Genomic DNA, 20,135 nt, shown 5'->3' with positions numbered 1-20,135 from the left:
TACAAAATTACTGAATGGGTAACAAACCTACCCCAGAGTGAGGAGCATGCAGTATTGGAAGGCACCCCAGAGGGCTCATATTCCTCTCTTGGCTACTAATATGCAGTTAGCTGTGCACATATGATTAGAACTTCCATAAGCGTATTTCACATCCGTATAATGGAAATCAGTCCCCTTTCATCCAAGGGGGATAGTGTCAGGATTTGTGCGACATGCAAACTCAGACCTAAACTTGTGTTAATTATTAGATTGTGATTTTCATGGTGCACATCAGGAGGGGCTACGTTGTTCTGATTTCTTTGTGGCAACACTGTGGACCACAGCTTGGATTGACTCCCATGAAAATTTCATGCTCACTAAATCCAAAATCACAATTCTGATTTTTAAAGTAGCGATAGCAGCTAAGGGTGGCGGATGAGTGCTCTTTCTGCATGAGACACAGCACCAAGCACGAGAGACACAGTCATTCCATGTGGAGTTCAGTTCTCTGAATTGGGCTCTATGATCAGCTCATTCTAAAGAGGAAGACACAGAGGCTTTCTGAGGCCAAAGGACGGAGAGCTGGATAGCTGAAACTCAAACTCTTACCTGCTACCAAGGACTGTGCTCTTTACCACTCTGCTGTATTGTCTCCTGAGTTACCTTAGAGTTTAAGTGCACTCAGAATAGGTAGGAAACCAAAGCCTGAGCGTCTATTTGGCTTGACACTGAGGTCTTTGTACGTGCTATCTGGAAGCAGGGCCGTTTATTTGGAGTTGTCGCCTAAACTCCACCCGCCAGTTCAATTCCATTTAACTAAAAAAATACTCCATGTGAGAAAATGTTAGCTCACTAAAAATGAGAAGTTAGAGATGTGGATGTTGAGCCTGTCCTGGACCTGGCATGGCTGTTGCCAGCCATCTGGTCTCTCTCAATGCTGTGGAGGTCCCTGAAAGAAAAGTCCATAATCTTTTTGATTTTTAAAAATTCTCAACGTTATTTAGAATTTTTAATTCCTGGAAAGGGCTTTCTCCTGGGAACCTGCCACAAGAGAGCAGACTGCTGTTCCTTCTTTCCTCCCACAGTCTGTTGCCAGCTCCCCACCCAGCTGCACCCCCTCCCCCCTGCCCCCTCCCCAATGGGTCCCTGGTGGCGCTTCCCACCCAAGGCCTTTTTGTGATGAAGTCTTTCAAGATGGTTTCTCAGTCTGGGGAAAACACATGTTTCTGATTAATCTGATGAAATATATTTCCATTAAGAAGTAACTTCTATATTTTCTATTTTCTTCATTCTCTACATTACCTATCATTTCAAGTCCCTAGTCTTTGAAAGCACTTCACAGACCTGACCGATTAAACAGAACCTTGTTGCACTTTGCACATGGGACTTGCTTCTCTTCTCTCCACCAACTCGAAGGGAAAAAGGTTTTTATTGTATAGGAGCCCATCCAAATAGATGAGATGCGAGCTGGGGTCTGTTCTACCTCATGCGTCACTGCAGAACCTTCCACCACATCCCCACTCCTGCACGGGGGCGAGGCGAGTGGTGGAGCACACACAGCTGGCTTCTGGTAAGCAACAGATGCCTCTCTTTTTGGCCCTTAGGAACAGAGAATTAAACGTGCACTGTAATCCCGGAGATGTTGGCTATCCCTTCTTGAGGTTGCTTTTCAACTGTCAACTTTGTGTTCTTGGCATATTTAGTGTTTAGCAAATTCTAAATATGAATGATTACTCTGGGCACCCTTGAGTTGTTTTTATGAATTTATGTTCCTGCTATTTATGAACTCATTGTACATGTTTTCAGCACATTACACACACTCAGACACACAAAGAGCAGCATGGAAACCTAAAAAGTACTGTGTATTTCGCTTCCTCTGTTGCTCTATTTAGCATTGGCAAAGGTAGGGCTTGAGTAAATTCATTGTGACACACTAATGCTGTGTAGGGGCGGATGCTTGAGGGGATCAGATTTCCGGATAAGATGTTTATGGATGACTACGATGAAGCACTCACAGAATGTTATATTTACTGATTAATCAGATGTTCTCATGTGACACTTTCCATTTTCCCTTGGGCCTATAGCTGGACCTAGGTCAGGAGGAAGTGACATAAACTAAGGTGTGTTCATCATGAGCCTCATCACAGCTCAGTAGTGATGATGGACCCTACACAAGCCAGCTATTTCCTTGGTTTCTATGGTTTATGATTAGCCTATTTTTCCATTGCAACATCTCCATTATCCATTAGCAGATACAACCAGGTAAGACCAATTGGCAGCCAGCCACAATCCAGTCAGCAAGAGAGGTTAGACCTTCTTTATGCATTTTTATGCCACCTGCTACCTGGTAGCAGCTTAGGTGATTCTACCTCTTTCTCCATTCTTACCTACTCTAGGTCCTTCCCATCCTCAACTCAGGTATTGGATGGTTACAGTAGGGTAAAAGGATTTCAAAAACAATGCTCTGGGAATTGGACCAATTATAGTAAATTTGAGAAGGATTTATAGCAGGCACTGAGCACCCTATGAAGTGCCTATCTATTCCTCCCCACAAAGATGGAAAAACTTTCCATGTATTCTCTTTTGCAACAGAGAATGGAGTTAACAATTATAGATCTTCCCTCTCTGGTAGTCAGTAAAACAAAAGATTCAACCTCAAGATCAGCAATTCCTGAAGACTGCTTCTGAGAACAGGAACATTCAGCTGTGCAAAAGTTCAGGCTGACAACAAAACCACTGGTTTGCCTTTGTGGTGAGCCACATGCCATTTTTTTACAAACAGCAATCCCCATGTACACTAGGATGAAAAATGAAAGGGATAGGGTGACCTTAGGCAACATGTTACTTTAAGGGAAGGGAGGTAGAATGTGGGAGGAGCAGAATAAAACTTTACAAAGACTCATTGGGAAAAGCATCGCTTGGTTTGCTCTTTAGGGTTAAACTTTGGGTAAATTTGAGGTCTCACATCAGACAAAGAAAAAAATATGACCCATACCTGATAGGTGGATAAAGACCCATATTGGGGATGTTAAAAATTACCCATGGATGAGTTAAATAATCAACACAATTTATTAAGCTCTGACTGTCTTGAGTTAAGCATTGGAGGTTGTAAGGTCAGCATAACAATAATGAAACCAGTCACCACCTGTACACAGTGTAGGTGAATATTTAATAGACACTCAGGGTGTGCCCATGCTGCTAAGTGTTAAGGGGCATCTTGAGGAGTGGGGGGGAAATTTTCTGCATGCGACAAATGTCCATGTCAGGGAAAGACTGAGAAATACCCTTTGTGACCAGTGGAGATTTCTAGTTTGACCTCCCGTGACCTCCAGAGACCCTTTCACCTCTACTCCACTCAGTCTCCTTTGCAACTCTTCCTACTTGAGGACCTCCTACTGACTTGATTTATTGTCCATCCATGACTGTTGGCCATGTGGGACATTAAATTGGCTCCTGAAGTTACTGGATCTATTACCAAGCTATAATTTCATTTTGAAATCTTAGGGATTTAGGTCCCAGAATGACAAGGACATAGAATCACTGTGACTCAACCTTTTCATACCACTCCCCCCATACCCCCCCCACACCACCATGACCCATTCTTTCCAGAGGAAATCCCTTCTGCTGCTCTCTGCTGTACCATCTTCACTTTTCCTGCCCAGGAGATTTCTTCTTGAACTTTCTGCTTCCTTTGCCTGATTTCCAATATCAAGAAATGATGGAGAAATTCTCTACCCCCTGGCGGCTCCTCCACATCTAGGGTGGTAAACGCTAATCTTTTGGGGCATGTAACTAGGCATTTCAAAATGAAAGCGGGAGGAGAAAGGGGAAGATTCCAGGATGAAATGATCTTAATTAGAGATTCAGACCACAAGTGCAAAGAACATCTGTTTTGAAGTTTGGTGTTGTCTTTGTAACCGAAGAGAAAAGCAGGGTGAAATCAGAGGAAGGCCTTAGCCTCCTGCTGGATAGAACCACCTGCACCTAGAGAGGGGGCTGTGTCCTCCCCGCCCCCGCCCTGGGAGCACAGAGCTCCATGCTAGGAGCCTGGTTATCTGCTTCTGCCATGTTATTAAAAGACATTGGTTCTCCTGCCATCTGTGCTAATGCCAATGCCATCATTCCTTTACTTCCTCGTGAGGCCAATTTAGGACGACTTAAATTGGAATCCAAATTACATGGTCCCCAAAGACTCACAGGGTAGCCTGCATTCTGCATTATCTGGACCCAAGAGGGAGAAATAACCTCAGGAAATATGGTCATTTTGCACCAGGGAAGCAAATTGACCCTGGATGTGGAGGGAGCCTTGACTGGCAGCTCCTGCCCTCTTTGCGTGAGCAAGGTCTGATTTACTGCAGGAGGAAGACGTGATGTCTAAACTGGTGGATTTTAAAATGTCGCTTGGTCTGTGGATTAGGCCAATCCATCCCACATTGTTGGGGCTGCAGATGCAGATGAATGGTTCATAATTACAGTCTAAAGAAACTGCAGACAGCAATAGAGCCAACCCAGACCCTTTTTCTCCTTACAGCCCATGCCAAGCTGTCTCCTACAGCGAAAGAGCGTGTGGTTATCCTGCCATGTGCTTGCCCAGAGACAGCCCATTCAGTGCAGAGCAGATTGTTAGAGTTCTAGAAATCGAGTCTGAGCATCTCTCTGTCCCTTTTTCGTGTCTCCAGGGTCCAGTAATTGGCCAAACCGAATAGCAGTGACTTCTGCTGAAGTGACATCTGTAAACACAATTGATGCCTTAGAATAAACCTACCAGGGGACCCAGTCTCCTGAGCATGTGGCCATTGGCAGAATGACTTATTCTTGTAAACTCATTTTTTAACTGGCAAGTAGGAGGCCTGGATGCAACCATCTCCAGTAGTCCCTTACCTCCTTCTAACAGCCGATAAACACAGCACAGATCACCACAGTCATGATCTTCTTTCTGAAAGAGAACTACACAGCACCCTTGTGATTCGGACAACAGAGATATATCTGTGGTTTTCTTTTCTAATCAGGTAGTTCTGGCACTTCTCCAGGGAGGCTGTAACTGGCCAAGTTCCCAAATCAGCCCGGGAAAAGGAAGCTTGGAGAGATTTTGCAACTAAATTGCTTGTTCTCCCTAAGTCTCCCTGGAGACAAATCAGGTAAATAGAGGGTCCAAGCTGCTCTGCTAAGGGGGAGCCATAGAGAAGAGTTGAACATGATTTCTATATTATTCTAACACATATTGGATCTTAACAGCAGTTAGAGTGATTTCATCATCAGCTGAATGCTTTGCATGCAGTGTCTCATTTACTCCTCCAACCAGCCCTAAAAGGTGGGTGCTATTATCATCCCTACTTTAAACACAGAGGATCTCAGGTTCTGGATTGTGATTTATTCCAAGTAATTCATGGAGCTGGTTAGTGGGTAGAGCTGGAATGTCAATTGGAGTCTTATTCCAGAGGGGACAGTACTCCTCTCATCTTTGTTTTATTGTGGAGAGTTCTCCAGCGGCAAGTGCTCCCCTCTCCCTGCCCTTCTGGGCTAGACTTCCCCCAAATGCCTTTCCCCTAATGGCTCATTGTTTATTGTACCTTCTAAACAATAGCTAATGAGTCTGTTCAGCCTGGTAGGAGAGCCAGGGGTGGTTTTATTCCTTGAAACAGCCCGGAGGTAGCAACACAAAAAGGTTAAGTTGTTTTGGTTGAGGTCACAGAGGCTTGCTGTTGTCAGAGACTTGTACCTCTGAGCCCCTACTTGTGTTCTTGAGCGGACCCTAAGTTTAATTACTGAGGCTTGGTTTCCTTTTCCTTCTCATCTCCAATCTTCCATTTAATTGCATCTTGATAATGGTAGATATCAAAGCACCGGATTTTTTTGTCCACCCCCCCTTGTGTTTTCAGTGACTCAACACATAGAAACTACTTGCTTTAGAGTTAAGCTTTTAGAAGCCTATTTCTGTGTGTGACAGGGACTGTTGCCATTTCTCAGAGAAAAACAACCACAAAAGTAACTCAGGTTGTTAATTGAGTCCTTTTTTTTTTTTTTAAATCTTACTTTTAAACCAGTAAATCATCATCTCTGAGTCAAAAACTTGTTCAGGATCAGCCGTTAGTGGTCTGAATGTTTTTTGCACCTACCTTCATTAAAGTATGTTTTACCTCAAAACTCAGAGATTCGTTTAGGTTTATTGATATTCAAGATTCAGGAAATAGACAGAGAAGTTATTCTAACACTTCCGGAGAGGGATCCTCTCTCTGCCATGCTTTGACATTGGGGTACTTTTTACATTTCTTTTTTGCTGAAGTTGGGCTGGGTTTATGTTTCTTATATATTGCATGTGTTTGAAGCAGTTCCTGTGTAAATGTGACTGTTTTCTTGATCACATCAATCCTTTTGCTCCCCTGTCGCCCCACTTCTACAGCACTTTCTTAAAAGATTTATTTTATTTCTGCATAAAAGAGCTGGGGGAAGGCCAGACGTATGGGTGTGGTGGTGAGAGGAAATACCAGAGACAGAGTGGGGAGCCGAATAGGCAGATCTACTGAAATACACTGCTAAGAGGGACAGGCAAGACAGGAGAGCTGTGTTGTGACATGTGGGTCAGATCCCTGGCTGGGGATGGAACTCAGGCAGCAGTGGCTTGCAATAGCTTAGTAGCTGAGACTTAACCCCTTGCTCCACCACGGAGGCCCGCCTGCAGCCTTTTTTGGGTCCTCATTGACCTGATTTTCCCAGAATAAGGAGTGTTACCACTTGCTGGATGTAATTCACCGATGTCTAAGGAATACTTAACAATACGATTTTGTTTTCATCCATGTGCAGGAGAAATAGCCTGCTGCTTGGGTGCCTTAAAAATCACATCTGGTCCTCAAACAACTTGCACCAGTGGATGGAAAGTAGGCTAAGCTGGTCTTGTTTTGCTGTTGGGGAACCGGGGCAAGAGTGAAATCAGGTGGACATGAGGGCTGGAAAACAGTTTTGCTCTGCCATGTGGGAAAAAGCTCAGATCTAGGGGTAGAACCACTGACATCTTTTCATTCATCTTCACCAACCTATAGTGTATCATATTCACCTCACCATGGGGTGAGGAGGAGTTGTCACAAAATAGAAGGTCATAGCAACTGGAGGCTATTGATAGTTCATCATTCAGCACGTATTTATTGAGCATCTGCAGTGTGCCAGGCACTGGGTTAGGAATTGCTTTTTAGAATGGGGCCATACAGAAAGGCCATCTCAAGGCCCTAAGAACATTTAGAAAGATCTACTTGTGTCCAAAAGGGAATGTAAATTTCCTTTATCAAAATTGATTACCTTCATCAAGCATGAACCATACAGACCTGATTGGATTATTAATATCCCAAATATGTGAAAATATTTTAACTTGATCATATTATTGTTTCGTGATTTAGGGGGCATTTCAACCAGATTCATAGTCGCTGTATAACTTCTGATGACAACAGTATTCATCTTGAACCTTAGGTAGAAGTAACATTCCTGAAGGTCTCTGGCAGCCCCAGGATTCCCCTCCAAACCTTCTGTTTTATAGGATCCCATTCCTTGATTTGCGCACTGAAATATTTTGAGCTTCTGTACTTTAGTACTGCATTAGAAAAAGAATGATTGACAAGTTGAATCATCACAGTTGAAGAGTTAGAAGGACTAAATTTCCCCATTGCTAGAATGGAAAGCGTATATGGTTTAATCATGTCAGGCTCTTGTAGTGGCTAATTTGGGGAATGGCAGCAGCAATGTTTAGAAAAGAGAGTTGAGCAGATTGGGGAAAAGAGAAAGGAGTAGTTTTGAGGAAACTGTGTTTGAAAATAGAGACATGCTCACCCTTGGATTAAAAAATACCAGCATTTTCTTAGAACAACATTAAAAATCCCAAAATTTCCCAAAGCAACTCTTGATTTTCTCACTTCTGCTGCTGATGTATTCGTAAGGCAGGACTGATTTAAGATCTGTTAACTTGCTGCTCATTTGAATGTGTGAATGTACAATTCATTCATCAGCTGTTTCCCCCAGCTTTTCCAGGATCAGAAGTGTCTGTTGTTGTCATCTGGAGGCCAACATTGTTTTCTCATACCTTTAAACACAGCTGGATCTCAAGTCTTTGTTCCTTCAAAAATTAGAATTAGTGTATATCAATGTTTTCTTCTGGTCACAGGAGGGGAAGAATCTAAAGTTTGAAACGGGAGCCTGAACTGTATTATCTATTTCTGGGTCCTTCCCTGACTTGTGGTGGGAAACCTGCAAATGACTAACACATCAGTGGGGCAGAACTGAGATTAGGTAAGCCGGTGTGTGAAAATTTATCAGAGGCAGAGGTTACAGTTGCAGACAAGTGGAGAGAGCTCAAAAATGCTTAGAAATCAGGAAACAGGATTAAAAATAGATTTTTTGAGGTTGTTCAGAAAGGTGTACTTTAATCTTGCATTTAATCAAAGACAGAGCTCAATGCCTGGCTCTAGCTTTACAAACTTGTGTCTATGTAAGTACCATGTGGACTGATCAATTTGTTAGTGAAGACTCACCATCTCCATTTACGATAGCCAATGCATCAGTGGCAAGTTGTTATTTATTTGGGATAGTAATGTGGTATCCCAACAGCCTGGAGTTCCCAAATGGAGCAAGGGCTGTGCACTGTAATTCTGTCATGACTCTGTCATTCTGTCAAGCTCTGCCTCCTGTTTCGGCGGTGCTAGTAAGAATGTCACTTTTACCTTGTAGTGTCTGCGAATGGACAGGCACAACGTTGGTCGATGGTGACATATTTCAAGGAACGGAATAATTAGAAAACATAGCATCTCCATCCCGCCATCCACTGCTGTAGGTAAACTAGAAGCGGGTGGAATCCCAAGTCTGGGTTCTAGTCCAAGGCCCTGTTCTCAACGCTCCAGGTAATGCAGAAGCATTTGGACCTTTGCTTTGGGTCTGGGTAGGCTGTGTCCATTCTTATCTAGGGCAGCGAATGTAGGTTTCTGCTCTTGCAGGTTGCCTCTGTCATTTCTTAGCAGGGGTGAGCTCTGAAAAATCGAAGGCTTCTCCGGGAACATGGTCCTGATTTTTGACTCACTAGCAGGCTGGAGTCCAAAATGCATTCGTGAGGACAGGGCTCCCAAATCCCCCTGCGCCTGCTTGCACGCACGCCCCTTCGGGGGCATGCCTCACGTCCTGTGTGTCAGTCTTTGTGAATGAATGATGCACACGCACTTGGAAAACTATGCTGCTACTGGGAGGGGGACAGGAGAGGGGTGACCAAGTATTCAAGAATGCGTGGAGAATCAGACGGACTTTCCCGAAAGGGTCGAGGCGGCCTGCGCGCCCAGCCGGCTCGCGCACTCGGGGCCCCCCCTTCTTGTCCGCCGAGGACTCAGCCGCCGGCGGGCTCCCCGCGCGGCTCCCCCTCTCCGCAGCGGGCGGGCGCGCCCCGGCCGGGTGCCGGCGCGGGTGGACGCGGAGCTCCGCCCTCCTCCTTTCGTTTTGGGTCGCCGGCGGCGATTGGGAGCGCTCCCTCCCTGCCCCGACCGCCCCGCCCCGATCGCCCCGCCCCCGCACCCCTCTCTCCGGGCCCCCCTCCTTGCGGAGATGGGGGGTGAGGGGGCGGAGGGAGCCGGGGCGCGCAGACCCAGCGGCCGAGGCTGGCGCCGCGAGGAACGCCCTAAAGAGGAGGAGAGCGCGCAGGGAGAGAGGGAGGGAGAGCGCGGCTGGAGGCGAGAGCGAGCTCAGGCTGCCGGCCGGCGGAGAGGAGGGAGCGGGCGAGGACTAGCAGGAGGGAGCGGGGCGAGGCTGGGACCCGGGGCGCGCGCACTTCTTCGCCAAGTGCCAACTTCCCGGGAGTGCCGGGCGCGCACCGTCTGGGCGCCGGGGAAAGTCGGAGAATTTGAGGTTTTAGGGAAGAAAGTCGGATCCCCCCCCCTTCGTCCCCTTCCCCTTTTATTAAGCCCCATTAAAAAGAAAACAGCGAGAATAACAGCCAACTTGCTATAATCCAGTCTGTCTCCCCACTCCTGGCACCATGAAGGCGGCCGTCGATCTCAAACCGACTCTCACCATCATCAAGACAGAAAAAGTCGATCTGGAGCTTTTCCCCTCCCCGGGTGAGTGTGACTGCTGAGGCCCCCACCCCAGTTCTTGGGGTCCTCGCTCCCCCCTTTGCTGTTTCCTTCTGTATAGTACTCTTCGGACTGAGAGGGGATGCTAGTGGCAGTGGGGAGAGGTAGAGGCTAGGAGGATTATTGGGGGCCAAGATCCTTTTTTGGGGGGGCATTTATTTTCACAGCTGTGTTTTTATAGTAATGGAAAAAAGCTTCTAGAATATCCAACTTCCCCATACCGGCTTTTTACTTCTTCCTGAAGGGTGAATCCTCTGGCCTAACTCTTTAATATTAGATGGGGTGGGCATTGCCATAAAGGGGGCATCATCCCCTGATCCTGCATGTCCCAGAACTGGATGGAGAACTCTGGGTGTAAGAACCAAAACCAAAACCCCTAGGCTGGCCTTGAAGCACATTTTCAAATGTCTTGCCTCCCTGAACTCCCCTGTCACATGTCCCTTTGCTCACTGTCACCTCTCTTCTGGGGTTAGGGTGAGAAGAAGAGAGGAGAACCAGGAGACGGGAACCTGAAATTATCATCTAAACTTCAGGAACATCCCATTCTATTTATACAGGCTTCTCACTTTCCCCATCTTTCTAAACTCCCATCTATCTGGTGCCAAAGATGTATTAGAAAAGGCAAAACATCCCAACACCAAAGGTGACTTTGGTTGGTGGTTGGAAGGATTTGAAGAGAGGTATAAGAAAAAAATTTCATTTAATAGACACAAAATTTAGTGCAAGCAGCTCAGTGGAGTCTGGACTTCCAGAATTCTTGGAGTCAATGCAGTTTGGGAGAGAAAGATGCTGTCTTTAAGGATAGGGAACTACCTGCTGTCCTTACAGTTGGAGATTTTAGAGGTAGGAGATATGTATACACACACCTATGTAGAGAGAGTAAGGCTTTCTGGAAAATAATGAATTGCAGTGCTATGTTGCCCTCTTGTCTTCGATTATCCATAAGTTTAGCTGCTGCTCCCTGTGGTTAATACTTTTTTGCCTCTCCCACAATTAGCTGTTTATTTTAACCCTTAATCTGTTTAAACTTTCAGCACGAACCAAGCTCTTGTTTTGTCATTGGGGGATTCTTCCGAAATGTTAATAAACAGATCTGGTCATGTCCCGTTAGAACCCCTACCCTTCACCCCAGTACTGCTGTGCACAAAGGAGGCAGGGCTTGTTCTCACAAGGAGGATCATGGTCTTAGCAATGCTAAGATCAACTGGAACCTGAACATTTCAGGCACTGAGAGCTATAGTTCTGAAGTGATATTGCAAGGATGGTTGCATTTGGGGCTTCAAAGAAGACAGAATAAATTCTGTTCGTTAATTGATTCAAAGCAGGTATAAAAGAAGTGCAAAGATAGTCCCCAGAAAAGATGTAAACTCAACTAACAGGTCCTTTCCTTCAGGATGACTTGTTTATATGTGTGTTTATGGGGAAGAGACAGACTTGGTCATCTGGGCAATATCATGAAGCTATGTCAGTCCACATACCTACAATGGGTCTTATGTACTGGAATGAAAAAGAGCCCCGGCAACACATGTTTTAGATCACAGTAAACAGCTGAAGCAGTTTTTTTCTTGAGGGGGTGTTTAGTATTAAATATTAGAGATTTTAAATCAATGGTGCTGTTCTTTCAGTTATTGATAAAAAATTAATTCTGGGCAAGCGACGTCCCTTTGCTTTGCCATCTGTAAAATGGGCCAGCAGGGCCTTGGTGCTGAAATCAACATCCATGACAGTAAGCACCTCTTTAGTGTTTCTCATTTTCAAAAAGCTTTACAAGTTACTTAGGAGGATTTGTATGCCACCTTTAATGCATGAAAATTTCACCTGGTCAAAGAAATCAGGCCAACTTCTGACATTTGTTTGAAATGAGATTTGATTTCTTACACTGTTTTGGGGAAAATAAAGGAAGAAACTTGAAAAAATGTTCCAACTAATTATTAGTTTTATTCTGGATGTTTAGAGGCATAAAGTTGAATATTACACCCTTGTAATATGTAGAGGCACAGAACAGATCGATAATTTATCTGTGAGCCAGTGACTGAAATGAAGATAATCCCTGCTTCTAACTCCTCAGTGTATGTTGCTTTGAGCAATGCTGCAAGTTACCTCTGAAGAGCACAGCAAAGAAACTTCAGTTGAGAACTAAACTTGCAGGTGCAAGGATGGAAGAAACATCTTCCTGTCTGTTTTTGTTGTTTAGAAGTGAAGACTCTGGCTAAGTGGGGATTTGCTTTGCCCAGCAGACCATATAGGACATGTGTTTAAAGTTTAACTTCTCACAGTGTGGCCGTGTGTCCACAGCTGTGACTTAAATATTTGTCAGAATGATTCTTTGGGGGTTGTATAGTTTCTTATGTGTGGAGACAACTAGTTTGGAATCTTATCTGGCTTAAATAATTAAACTAGAATTCCCCCACCCACCCAAATAGGAGTGCCAAAGAGAAGTCATAGAAGATAGGGAGTCAAAACAGCATTTTGTTTTAGTTTCAGCTAGTTTTTTTTTTTTTTTTCTTCTGGCTGTTCAGTGGCATATTATATCTGTATCCTAGAAGGGGAAGTAGAGGCACTGAGAGGCCAAGCCACATATCCGTTTGCCAGTAAACTGGGTTATTTGTTTGTCTTTGTGACCAGGACCTGATCAAGACCCTTTATTTATTTTTATTCTAGATTGAGATCTCTCTTAGGACTTTTTGACAGGTTTAAGCACCAAATTAGCATATACTTTGAAATTACATTGGAACTGAATTTTCCTTCTTGGTATGAACTGGAATAGACCATTTTGATTGCGATGCACAATTGCAAGGTTCTCAGATCTCAGATGGGCTAAAACAAAGCCATTGAGTGTCTATGAAGTTCCCTCCTGATGTGGAGCTGGCTGAGAAGGGGCCCTGTCCGGTGCCAAAGCAAATACATTCCCAGGCCGCTTACTTTTCCCTCTCCTTCCCTATTCCACCTTCTTGAGAGGTGAGCATCATGCCCAGAGAAGCACATGAGTGCAAATTCTGCCTATTTGCCCTTTTATAATAATAAAAGGACCAGCCCCGGTCCTCCCAGAGAATCCAGAGGGAAGAAGCTTTGTCCCTTGCCCAGTCCCTTTGGTAAGGCCTCTTCTTCAGCACAGGCAAGAAAGAGGGCAAAGCTGCCTGCATCACGGGGATGGCTCCTTCTGGACTTCTACTACCCTCCATTAGTGACCTAAGAGTCCTGCAGTTCAGAGTGGGGACTCTGGAGCCAGCCTGTCTGGGTTAGAATCCCAGCTCTGTCACTTATTAGCTGTGCAACTTGGGACAGATGACTTAATCCCTCTGTGCTCCAGCTCCTGTGTCAGTGAAATGAGTGGAATAGCTGTACCTCACAGGTAGACATGAGAATTAAATAAATATTCATGTGTGCAGCTTCTTAAAACAGTGTCTAGTCCATAATAAATTCTAATAAACGGTTAACTAGAAAACAGGTCAGCAAAAAATGACCCTGAGCTGTGTAAATTTTTCAGGGGCCCTTGAAATGATTAACAGGGGCCCTAATCTGTTTGAGGGAAAGAAGAGTAAAAGCTGGAGAGAACTTTTTCACCTGTTTGGCTGAGCGCTCAAGTCCATGGGGCTGGCTCCCTTCTGAGCCAGGCCAGCGAGCCAGCCCCATGAGCCAGGGTGCAGTAAGAGGCAGGAGGTCTCCAGGTCACGACTGTCACAGTTCAAGGCACAGGGTGGGTCAGTCACTCAGGGTGCTGGAGGCTGTCAGTGCTACCTCAGAGCAAGAAGGTCACCAAGACTAGGACCCAGGGGATATTTGCAGGACTGATGGAAAAGTAGTTTTTCATTTATGCATAGTTGAGAATTGTATCATGTCCAGTTATTATAAAGTATCTCACATTTTATTTATTTATTTGGTTGGCAGAGCTTGCATTCCTGGCATTTTTGGTTGGTTTGTATTGCTGTTTTTTTTTTTTTTTTTTCCTTCTCTCTCTGTGTAACATTTTTTCTTTCTTAAAGAGACCAGACCACCCTGTAGGAGGATGCCTCCCTTCCCGGAGACAAGCTGGTCAGTGGTCAACCTCTCAGAGCCGGGTCTGCTCTGGGCTCCATCAAAATCTCTGCACAACCAAGAACTGGTTAGTTAGGTCAGGATTTTTCAGGAAAGCGAAAGAACCCAGATAACTGTGCAATGGCTGCAGCGACAGCATAATTACAGACCTTTTCTCTGGTCTGTAGAATGAATTACCGTGGCTATGGTGGTGTTCTGGGAGCTTGCATTGGAGGTCAATCCTGCCATGCACAGGTGATCCGGCCATTTCAGAATCCCATACAGAGCTTGCATTATGAACCAGGCACATAAAATAGCACTGTCACAGTCCTCCTGCACTCTGGGCTGGAATGAGGTATTATTTTATCCATTTCTCAGAGAAGGAAATTGACATTTGGAGAGATGGATAATTTGCCCCAAGCTATGCTTAGAAACTTACCAACTGATGTGCTGTTGCAGGCACTTTACACCTAAAATTAAAGCACATTGTTATTCACAGAAACTTTGAAAGTTAAGAAGGCCTAAGAGAAGGCAATGCTGCTTGGTGCTTTGGGAGTTGAGGAGTTGCAGGGGCGCCTGCTGTCCTGCAGCATTCCCCTGTGCTGGAGGACAGCGCTGTCCTCTCGGCTTGGTGGTCCAGATGTTTTTAAGAAGATGCTCGAAAGTTCCAGCAACATTTGCCTCAAATTGCCAAGCAGGGAACCAGGGTTGTCTTGTTTTTCCAGTAGTGTCTCACAGGTGGGAGGTGATTATGTTTACTTCCAAGGTCACGTCCTTCCCAGAGCCTCCTGAATCTGCCTGATTTACCGCTTTCATCACAGAGGCTGCTTGGCGAATAATCTCTTGCCTTCTGGGCGGAGAGAAACATAGATCAGCAACTAGTTTGTTTTCTTAATGCAATTACTGGTTAATTTTCCGGCCTGCAAAAAGGCCATAGGTATCTACATTTGCTGTCTGCACAGCAAATAAGTTTTTAATTTATTTTTGCTTAAAATTTAGTGTTCTCATGTCCATTTCCTGGGTCAAGGCACAATGTAGTTATTCCTGCCTACTGGGCTGGTGTGCCCTGGAACTCTGCCCACACACCTGCTAGCCTTTCACAGCCCATGGCCAAAGGACAGACAGACGGAGATCCTTGCAGCTTGTCCATGGCAAGGTGTCAGTTTCTCTATCATTGCCTAATAGGGGGCATTTCCTCCAAATAACATCCTTGTGTTCACACAGTCATCATGGAGAGAAATTTATATACAAACAACACAGAAACCGTGCTTCTCTCTATCTAGCTGCTCCAGAATGAAATTGTCAGTCTCTGATTGGATTTGTGACCATGTTCACAGCATCCTAAGACTACTTTTGGCTTCCAGCTCTTAAGCTCTTCTTAACTGGAAGTTGGGGATGACAAGGCAACCCCAAAATCTATCATTTTTACTCACCCTGTGCCTATAGTTGCTTTTTGCTTTTTTCAGTTGGGTTGAAGTTACGTTTTCTCAAAGGGTGTGTAGATGTTTGTCCAGATTGCATAAATGAGCTCTTTCTACTTGGCTGCTTCTCTGAAGCCCTATTTCTGCTACTTTTCTTTTAATTTTATAGCTTGTAGTGTTTAAAGAGATACAGAACAAAATTGGTCTGTGGTGTAGGTTGCAGTAGATCTTATTTCATTGGCAGGGAGCCATGCTTACAGACCCACTCAAAATATTGCTGTTCAAGCCATAAATATTGATTGATTATTCGGCCAAATTTGTTATATGTTCCAGGTGCTTTCTAGTAGCTGCTGCCTGGGTCCCAGTCTTCCCTGGACACTTCAGTGTGGCTGCTTTTGACCCGTCAACTTTCATCAACTGTCCTTTTGAGTAGCATTTAGTTCTGTGTCAGAATTACAAAAGATTGGTCTGATGTGTTCTAGCACCCAAAGTAGCTTTGGAGAGTTTTGGCCTATGAGATTTCAGCTCTTGATGGTGTACATAGATAGCGAGATCATAGAATTTATCATCCAGCCTGGAACACTTTTGAGAATGTAATGGGTACTATTAATAATTGTACCAGAGCAATAGATATCGTCTGCAACTCTCTCAGCTTATGTAGGTCACGCTATGTAGACATTGAATTTGGGTGATAACATTCTTTGTAATAGATAGTCTTAATTACTAATCTTAGGGTTTAGTAAAGTAAGCGAACAGGACCAGATTAAGAGTTAGCAGCAATTTTAAGTGCAGTGTGGTTTCCTTCAACCGTGAGTTACATTCTTAAATTTGTGTCTGACGCACAGTGTAATATTTCTCAGCGTCTGAGAAACAACTAAAAATCAACCTCAAACAAGTTCAGTACAAGCATTTGAAACCTCTTGGTAGCTTTGGGTAGCTATGCTAAGCTGTTAATTTTTGCTTTGCAAGATTCTGCGGGGGAGCTGTAAACTTTCTGCATGATTGTGTGTGTGTGCGTGCCTGTGAAAATGAACTTCTTTAGTAGAGGTAAATGTCATCATTATACAAGTGAAGATAATTAAAATTTTTATTTGTTATGTTTATTCAAGATGAGAGATTTGACTGTTGTCATCAAAAGGGATGGAAAAAAAAAAGGTTCTTTGTGCCATTTAAGTGGGTAAAAACAAAAACAAGTAAAAAGGCGAGGCCTCAATTCTTTAGGAGGGAGGAAGGGCATGGTGGGTTCAATTGCAACATCTCTTTTGGCTAAAAAAAATATGTAGAAGAGTGGTGACAGAAAAAAGGAAGAAGGTATGAAAGAACCAAAGGAAATACGGGGAAAAAAAAGAAAAAAGGAAGGAAGGAATCTAAGTGATATGGTTCTCCTAAGAACCAAACCATAAGCTGGGGTAGCAGTCAGTCTTAGGTGGCAGGGAGTATATTGGGAACCTGTTGTTTCTACTCTGTGCGACCATTTCTGAATATTTCTGTACCTTCTGGGTAGATGGCTGGTCAGGATAACTCAGAGGAAATAGTCCCTGTTTTCCAGGTGTTTCCACTCTAAAAGTGTAGGCGAAGACCATTGTTTGAATTGATGGAAATGTTTGTGCATCAGCAATTCCTTATATTTTCTGTGCCTGTTTGGTCTTTTCTTCTAACAGTCCTAAGCTAGAATCATTTCATGGTTCAGCTTCAGGGGGAGCATGGGTGTATTGCAGAAGCGTTTGAAGGAGGAGGGAGACTAGAAGAGGGGTTATTTTCGATACAGAGAACAGTGTGGGAAGCATGCAGAAAGTTTGGGGTAAAAGAAAGCTCACATAAATATGAAGAACATTTAATACCTTGATTGTAGTAAGGGAAGAGAAGCTGACACATGAGACTAGGACCAATGTAGGAGCATTTTGAAACTCAGGGTGAATTTTGCCTTTGAAAGGAGAGACATTTTAAGGACACAGCAGTGTTACTGAATAGGCTTGTGAGAGAGGTGATATTTTTTTCTTTTTCTTAGCATTACTTACCTCCCACTCAGACTGTTAGTTGTTAAAACCTCCCTATCAGTTTATCAGAACAAGCGTTAAACCTCAGAGAAGACGACAGAATCAATCAGGTACATATTTTCAAGGTACAAATGGAAAATAAAAGACTCTAGGTCAAACAAGGGAACTCTTAAACTTGAGGAGTTTGTAGTTGCATGCGTTGAAGTATTTAGGATCTCCTACTTTGTGCCAGGTACTATACCTGCTCTCAAGTCATGACCTTTGTGTGCAATTACAGTTTTGTGTACGAATTCATTATTTATCATTCCTGCTTAACATCAGTGTGTTGTTGAGTCTGTAAAGCACAATCAGAAAATACAATTCAGAAAATCTACCACAGGAAATTTACTTACTCCAGGTGATGATTTTCATACTTCTAATAGTTACACATTTTTCTTATCTAATTGATATTCTTTGCCTAGATTTAAGATAATTATGTACATTAGGCATATGCTGTTATAGCATTGGAGCTAATTGAAGTGTAGTAATGAGGATTTATGAATGATAAGGGAAGACCAGTCAGCACAGTAGAAATAAATATAGTGTACAAAATAAATAGTAGTGTGTCTGTCCCCCGGGGAGGATGTACTGGCTGGGAAGTCTGGAAGCCTGGATTGTAGCCATAGCTTTGTTGGTCTGTGTGCTCTTGGGCAAGTCATTTCATTTCTCTGGACCTCATGTTCTTCATTGGTCCAAGAAATTCCCTGGAGACGATGACCAGTAAGGTTTCTCCTAACACTGGCATTTGATGACTATAGGGAACATCTAAAATAATGAAGCCTTGGAGAAAACCTAGACTGTTTTTCAAGGGGGTGTTTTTCTCCTAACCCCCCACATTCTGTTACCATTCAATCACTGGTGAAGGTTAACTTCCATGGATATTAGAAACTGTTACTGGCCTTGCTGAACAGTTGGAGAAACGGGGTGCATTGTCTCAGGGGTGCCTCTGGACCAGGAGTCACGCCTCCCTCTTGATCTTCCTCCATGAAACAGCTTCCTTTTTTTCCATAAGCCTTGACGACAGTTGCAGCGGAAGGCGGCTCCCGTGGAGGAAGGAGATGTAGGTTGGGGGTCCAGTAGGTGAGGCAGCCAGCCCCAGCTGCATCCTCAGGGCTGAGCGTGTGGTCTGAGCCCTGGGCTTATTTTATCCAAGCTGCCCTGCTCAGTGCACTACTCTGAACATAAACAGTCCCCCTCCTGCAGAGGGAATGCAGGCTGCTGAAAGCCACCTCAGCGCCTCTTCCTGGCAGACAAATGAGTCAAGGCCCTGCCTCCTGTTTGTGCAGAAGGAAGGGCCCAGGCCCGTTTGCTTCTGGCTGCTTGGGAAGGTTGTCAGTGCAGTGCCCGACTGACCCTTCAGTAGGCGCGGGCTGCCTGGGCAAGCGGGGGCAGACAAGATACCACCTGCTTCAGTTTTCCCCCGCTCCCCACCGTCCAGGAAGCTGCAAGTGTGTGTCAGGGTGTGGTAAGCATAGGCCGCCTTGCTTCTCAAAGATGTCCCTGCAGCAGGGGCAGAGCAGCGCCTACACACAGTTGTTATCTGAAAATCACTTTCTTGATGTTATTTCTACATTTTGAGAAAGGCCTGCCACGGTTACCCCTTTCCTTTAGAGTAGGGGCTTAAGGTCAACATGCCAATTGTGGCTGAAAAACAAGGGGGACTGCCATTGAAAACTGGTAGAGTTTCCTACTGGAACTTATGTAGACCCTGCTTGTTTCCGCTCATCTTTTTATTTTGTTTTGCTTCTGTTAGTTATAGGTATTGATGTGCTAACTCACTAATGTGTTAACTTATTACTGTGCCAAGAGCCTCACCGTTTCACCCTACCTCCTAATGACTAAGTGTTATTCCCGTTTCATAGATGACAAAACGGAGAAGTTAAGTGACTTGTCCAAGGCCACACAGCTGGTGCTTGGAGGAATTGAGATGCAAACCCAGCTGTGGTTAACCCTCACATTCTCTGTCTGCTGCCTTCAGAATTCTCAAAAACATTTGGATGTTTGTTGAATTTGGAGAAATATTTGGATTAGGTCTCTCTGTGTGTATTGTTTAATAGTTCACTTTGTTATAATTTGACATATGACTTCAAATAGGGAACCTCCAGGGCAGTGATCCTAAGTTTCATGAAGCTGAATTTCTCCAAATCCCCTGGTATTTCCATCTAGCCACACACATTTTAGTTTTTTTGATTTGATCAGTACACGGTACAGGCCACTCTAACAATAATAATTAATAATAACAGTAAAAACAGTAGCAGTGACCACTTGCTTGAGATCAGATAACCTCAGGGAGGCACCCTCTTCTCTTTTTCTGGAAATAATTGCCCCCACATAATTTACATATATTTAGTAGGTCCTACACAATTGGATAATTGGCTAATTATTGATCTTTGAGTTGGTCGCACCCATCACTATGACAAAAGTTCTGGAAAAACTGCACAGCTTTCTATGATGTCAAGCCACTAGCCAACATTTAGTAGTATGGCAAGTTAGTTCCTTCGCAAGACATTTAAAAAAAAGAAAGAATTACCCCACAAGTTACTAGACTAATATGCAATTTCCCTATGGTGCAGGTTGACCTTGGACTTTGA

At 44.2% G+C, this 20,135-nt stretch overlaps 1 protein-coding gene across 4 annotated transcripts in view; it reads left to right on the top strand.

Annotated features, from left to right (window-relative positions):
• Positions 1-20,135, top strand: part of ETS1 (ETS proto-oncogene 1, transcription factor) — a 122,933-nt gene that overhangs the window by 51,322 nt on the left and 51,476 nt on the right. The window contains exon 1 of one of the 4 annotated variants that reach the window (XM_037505608.2): positions 9,679-10,058. The exons of 2 other annotated variants lie outside the window; for them this stretch is intronic. In XM_037505608.2, coding sequence (XP_037361505.1) covers positions 9,977-10,058 — 82 coding nt within the window. In that variant the 5' untranslated portion in view covers positions 9,679-9,976. Of the gene's footprint in view, positions 1-9,678; positions 10,059-20,135 lie in introns of those variants that run through there. One more of the 4 variants, XM_037505610.2, reaches the window with a different exon arrangement.

The sequence above is a fragment of the Talpa occidentalis genome, unplaced genomic scaffold (assembly GCF_014898055.3).
Source record: "Talpa occidentalis isolate TD23 unplaced genomic scaffold, MPIMG_talOcc4v2.1 talOcc4.12, whole genome shotgun sequence".
NCBI classification, from domain to species: domain Eukaryota; kingdom Metazoa; phylum Chordata; class Mammalia; order Eulipotyphla; family Talpidae; genus Talpa; species Talpa occidentalis.
This window is presented reverse-complemented; position numbering and strand designations above follow the sequence as displayed.